The sequence below is a fragment of the Nyctibius grandis genome, chromosome 6 (genome assembly GCF_013368605.1).
Source record: "Nyctibius grandis isolate bNycGra1 chromosome 6, bNycGra1.pri, whole genome shotgun sequence".
Taxonomy (NCBI): Eukaryota; Metazoa; Chordata; class Aves; order Nyctibiiformes; family Nyctibiidae; genus Nyctibius; species Nyctibius grandis.
The window spans coordinates 81,812,124-81,817,476 of record NC_090663.1 but is presented as its reverse complement, the minus strand read 5'-3'; the positions used below and the strand labels follow the sequence as shown (position 1 = coordinate 81,817,476).

The 5,353-nt window shown below is 37.3% G+C and overlaps 1 protein-coding gene across 1 annotated transcript; it reads right to left on the bottom strand.

Annotated features, from left to right (window-relative positions):
* Positions 1 to 824: 824 nt before the first annotated feature.
* FABP2 (fatty acid binding protein 2) lies at positions 825 to 3,491 on the bottom strand. The gene is made up of 4 exons (XM_068404191.1): positions 3,425 to 3,491; positions 2,581 to 2,753; positions 1,884 to 1,991; positions 825 to 875 (listed from the first exon to the last, which is right to left on the bottom strand). Exons 1-4 carry the CDS (start codon positions 3,489 to 3,491, stop codon positions 825 to 827), a joined length of 399 nt encoding a protein of 132 aa, XP_068260292.1.
* Between the last annotated feature and the right edge of the window lie 1,862 nt (positions 3,492 to 5,353).

The window sequence follows — 5,353 nt, the reverse complement described above, 5'->3', positions numbered from 1 at the left end:
ACAGATAAGGCTGCATTCGTATTTGGGTTAGACCTTGGGGCTGTCCTCAGGCGCATGTGGTTTGTGACCTTTTTAGCAAAGCCTCACATGAATCAGTCTTTTTCTAACTCCCTCAGAGCCTGGTAATACTCTTCCTGACGCAGAATGGTTTGAACCCCTAATAAATTGGAACAACTCAAAATCTGCATGTTTAAAAGCATGGTCATACTTTTAGAAACAAATACAATGGAATTACTTTATGTGGGATATCTGTATATAACCAGTATGTTCTTTATATTATTCCTATTGATATGAGCAAGGTATCAATGGGATATCATTTAAGTCCTCCAAGTGAGCTGTATTATCACACCATATTTTATGTTTATTCCATATTTATATTTACATAGAATAGTCTTAGAGACTTGGGTGTTGTCAGGTTTCTTTTAGGTTTTGCCACCCTTGTTACACAATATTCAATACACAGAGAAACTGTTTAGCAATATAAATATTATGGTAAGGAAACTAAGTTGCCATTTGAGAACAGTGCAAAAAAATATTTACGTTCTGCTTATAGCAAATAATTTCTGCAGCCTTTTACAGTATAGCACTCAGGTAGGACTTGGTACAAATAACGTTTTAGCATTTGTATCAAATTGTAATTGGATTTTGTTTATTCAAGGCAAAACAGTAAACATAAGGAACTAGCCTGTGTTTTCAACAGGGCTAAGTAATTGCAGCTTAGGAGGTGCTGTGAGGGGATAAAAAGAAAAAAAAAGCAGAGGTTGTGTAGAAAAATGGTCTTTTTTCATCAGTTTTTGATTCTGGTGCTGTTCTGGGTGAAGTACTTAGGCCCTTTTGAAGAATCTCTTGGCTTCAACTCCTTCATATAAGTAGGTCTGTTAAGAAATTAAGAAGAAAAATCAGTGCTGCTATTACAAAGTTTCATTTCACAGATGCTACTGAGAGGTGGTCAATAGTGATTTAATTAATTGTGACTGATGGCTGTGTGGGGCCTACCAGCCCTTGTGCAGGCTCTGAGGAAAGGAACGTAAGGAAAGCAGCCTGTTGTCAATAGGCATAAATTCTCTATGCAAACATTTGAACCACCACGGGACAGCTTTTGGGGGCTTCAGAAAAAAACTAGTGTCCAAGTGCCATATTCCCAATACCACTACTTAACAAGTTTCATCTATGTGACTGCTTTTATTAGAAGTGTGAATAAGCACTGAAGGATTGGACTGTACGTTCTTTATATCTCAAATCTCACACCTGTCCACAAGGTTGTTTTTTTTTTTATTTATTCTTTTAAGAAGCTTGTGACCAGCTAGCGGAGATGATCTTAAACTATTACAGTTCAGTTCAGTTTCTGGCTTTACTGCAGAGATGTGAAACATTTCCCTTTTGTCTCAAACTCATCCTTCTGTGCCATCATCCCCTGCCCCAACCCCAAACTTTGTCTTAAAAGGGTATTTATCAGCCATTGACAGCATTACCCTGTAGTAAGCTCCTGTGATAAGGCTTTTACAAGGCAGACACTTGGAAAAGGGCCTTCAGTCAGAACACATCTACATAGTGTGTAAATCCCTCTCTCTCTCTCTCTCTCTCTCTCTCTCTCTCTCTCTCTCTCTCTCTCTCTCTCATCTTCTGTATACAGCTTGTATTCACAGGGTTCAGAATGCATCGATAAGATACAGTTCACATGGGTAGAAAAATATAAAAATCACGGATTTTGAGTTTTGTTTTAAAGTTTTAAATTTTGATAGATTACTCAACTTGAGAATTTTAACTAAACATAAATGAGGTTATTTGGCTTGAAGAAAATATTTCCTACTTTCAGAACAGCTTTTAAATTTTTTTTGGTTCATTATATTGTAAAGTTTTATGTAAGTGGCTGCTTAACTCACCTGAACAAGTTCATCACCTATGATTTCTCTGTATGCTGTGAGTACTTTTCCATTGTCTTTTCTATTAAATGTTCCTACAAGTTTATTTCCTTCCATGTTCCACGAACCCTATAATGGGAAAAAAAGCCAAATATTTTGCAATAGATATGACACTGATTTGATTTAAAGACTGCAGGAATGCTTAAAAGTGCAGAGAGATTAAAACAGTGTAATAATGATTTTTTGAACATTGATGGAAAGGCTGTAAAAATGAAATTTTAATAAAACCACTAGTTTATTGAATTGCATAGTAGTCAAGTTAGATTTTTTTTTTTTTTTAGTGCTCAGTACACCTTATTTTAATTAATAGTATCAACAGAAAAAAAGTAATTTCTTATAAATACCCACTCTGCACTCTAGGTGGTGTACTTGAGTATTATAAGAAGTAAAATTGCAATCACCTGGATTTCATCGTGTGAAAATTGCTACATACTCTGCTTTTTGGGTACTTTATGGACCCCTGAGTTTCACAGTACAGTGTTGAACCACTAACAGTTAAGACTACCTTGTGGTTTTGTATATAAGCATTCCTGAACAGTCACACTTTAAAAGTAAAATTTAAATTAAAAGCTAGGAAGACAAATAATTCGTCTTGAAACTGTAGTTCATAAAGTTATTATCATATAATAAATATATAATTATATAGAAAGTCTCTTACAGTAAGTTCAGTCCCATCAGCCAGACTGTACTCAAAATTGACTCCCAGAGTGAATTCAATATCTACGGTACGGAAGTTGCTTGATTCTTTGACAGTAAATTTATTTCCATCTTGTTGAATAGTGATCTTCAGATTATCATGGGCTCCTAGCTTTCTTTTCATCATGTTAACACCTAGAAAAAAGCAATTTACATCAAATAGGGGAAAAAAAAAACCTAGAGAGCATCATATCTGTCTCTTTTTTAGTGACTTTATGTGGTCAAGTGAGTTTATTCCAGCATTCTGACCCAAATTTTTGTTCTTCTTCACTTTTCATTGAGGCCATATTCACCAGTACAGATATAAACACAAACCCCTATCCAGCTGGAATGGTTATGTTTATATCCATAAAATGCAGAGTTTGTACAAACTTAAAGTAAGTATCATAGTGTTAAAATGACTTTCTATAAAATTGAAGCACGATTATTTCCTCCCTGTGTAATTTTTAAACTAGTTTCATGCTATCAAAATAATATTCCTGCTATAGAATTCTGCTTAAAGTTTATAATTCAAATTCTCTGAGCCTTTTCTTCAAATGTAGACTTGGAGATTGTTTACTGAAATAAATCTGCTGGTATTAGCTAAGTTGCTTAAGATTAATGTAATGTAATTAAAATGAGAACATTTCTCAGTATCTTTTCCCTGCCCTGCAGAATCTTTTGAAAATAAATGCAGTACGCTATGCAAGGGCAGAGCAGCAAACAGCAAAAGGACAGGCTAGCCAGAAGGTAGTTCACAGACAGCTCGAGTTTATATTCAGCCATAGTGGTATTCTTGTGGAAGGCACTGGAAAAGTAAGACTTACCCATCGCCTCCATGAACTTTTCATAGTTTTCACTTCTGTCTATTTTCCAAGTGCCATTAAATGCCATGTTTCTGTCTGTAGGAGGACTGTTCTGAAGAAACAGATCTTTGCGAAGAGGATTTATGTATTGGCTTATCTTGAAAGCAATTTACAGGATGATGTGGCTGACTAAAGCTCAACTGATGCACTGATCTCGTCAAGGAGAAGTTTACTATAGTTTAATCAAATTTCCAATTGTGACCACAATTGCCCCCAAATCATGACAGTATCTTTATTGCTTGTCTTCATAAAGAATTGCTAATCCATTCATTTTATTCACTATATTTGAGTTGTAGTGAAAATCAGCTATCTAGTGAAAGCAATAGGCTAAGAAAATTTCTTGACATTTGCTGTCTCTGTTGTATCTTCATGCTTGTGGGAGAGTCTTTATGCAAGTGGAGGAAATGTATTTACCCAACAAACCAAACACAAATCTCTACTTTGTCTATTGTCATTTGGTAGAGATCTGTTCTGCTCAATGTAACAAGCATGGGGCGGAGGATTCACTGAATGTCTGCAGGTTGTTTCAGAAAACTATCCACTTGCTTCTTGTCCAGTGCTGAGCTATGAAAACTGGGATGGTATTCTGTATCCATGTGCTCATTCTTTAATATATAGTTTAAATTCTGAGCAGTTTCTACGAATTTTCTTCATTGTAAAACATTCAGTGAACGCTATGTGCATCTAACCCATTCCTGCAACAGAAAAACATGTGCAGCTACATGAATTTACTTGATGTGGTTGATTTCCATAGGTCCTAGATTTCGTCTGCTCAAGGATAATATAAAACATGCGCCTTCCCTGATTTAGCTGCTTCTTCCCCCACTCCCCTTCCCCTCTAATTGGTGCTACTTGAAACTGAGGAAAAATATTGACCCAGCTTTTGTCTTTACCAAGTTTAGGGTTATAATTATTCTGTTCACATGGATGGCATCAGCTTTGCTATCTGTTAGCTTCAAAATGTAAATCCTGAACACGGAATTGGATTTTGCTTAGCACACAGGTGATGGGTTGTGCTCTACTTAACAAATTTTCACAGTGTTTCATGTTATCGTAATCCTGTACATCTGTGAATTGCAGCCTGGAACAAGAGGTTTTACTGAAGTGTAAATAAATTTCCAACTTTGCTAGCGGTACCAGAATAGTGTGACTTTTCACTCCAGTCAGCTTCATTTTGAAATCAATAGTAATCTGGCTAAAGACTGGAGAGGAAAAATAGCTCAACAAGTATTTCATACTTGATGAAAAGAAAAGAAAAAAGAATGTGGGTTCATATTGCTGCAAGTGATGTACAGAAAGTTGCCATACTTGCAGCCAAAATGGTGCTAGAAGCTGACCATGCATTAGAGTTAAAATTAACCTTTCCAGACCCTTTAGTCTTTTGAAAGGTGGGAATTGGTGCAAGCTAGTCTGTTGTAGTTGTGAACACCTCGTGTTCCAACTACAGCTATTCCAGTTCAGGAAGACTCTCCCAGCAGTAATTCGCAGAGGCTATCTCAGATCTGCCAACAGAGCTCCTTTTATCAGTGTTTCCTAATTAATTTCATTTGAAGTGAGCCACCTCCTCTTACACAGCAGGTGTTTCAAACCTGGGGTTTTTGCCTAAACTGTGTGGGGAAGAGAGGGGGATATGAAGACCCTCATTTGCCAAACAAACGGTTGCTGTGAGGGCGCAGTACCCCCAGCATGGGCTCACGCTGAACGCGTTGGAGCACTGACCTGGTGAGCTGGCGCAGCCGCAGCTGTGAGAGAGCAGGTACCCACAGCCATGTCCCTGTTCTGTGTGGGAAGGTTCACTTGTGAGGTGATGGACACATGTCCTCTTCAGGCTGCAGCTTGTCCTCTTGTCTTCCAATGTTCCAGCTGCTGTCATTCGCCTTCCTCAAAGCC

What these genes read in the sequence shown, in the direction of transcription:
- FABP2 (XM_068404191.1), bottom strand. Translation starts at nt 3,491, where the DNA reads ATGGCATTTAATGGCACTTGGAAAATAGACAGAAGTGAAAACTATGAA. An exon ending in AAAGTTCATGGAGGCGATGG is followed by an intron (nt 2,754 to 3,424) that starts GTAAGTCTTACT and finishes GCTTTTTTCTAG; the next exon opens with GTGTTAACATGATGAAAAGA. An exon ending in TAGGTGATGAACTTGTTCAG is followed by an intron (nt 876 to 1,883) that starts GTGAGTTAAGCA and finishes ATTTCTTAACAG; the next exon opens with ACCTACTTATATGAAGGAGT.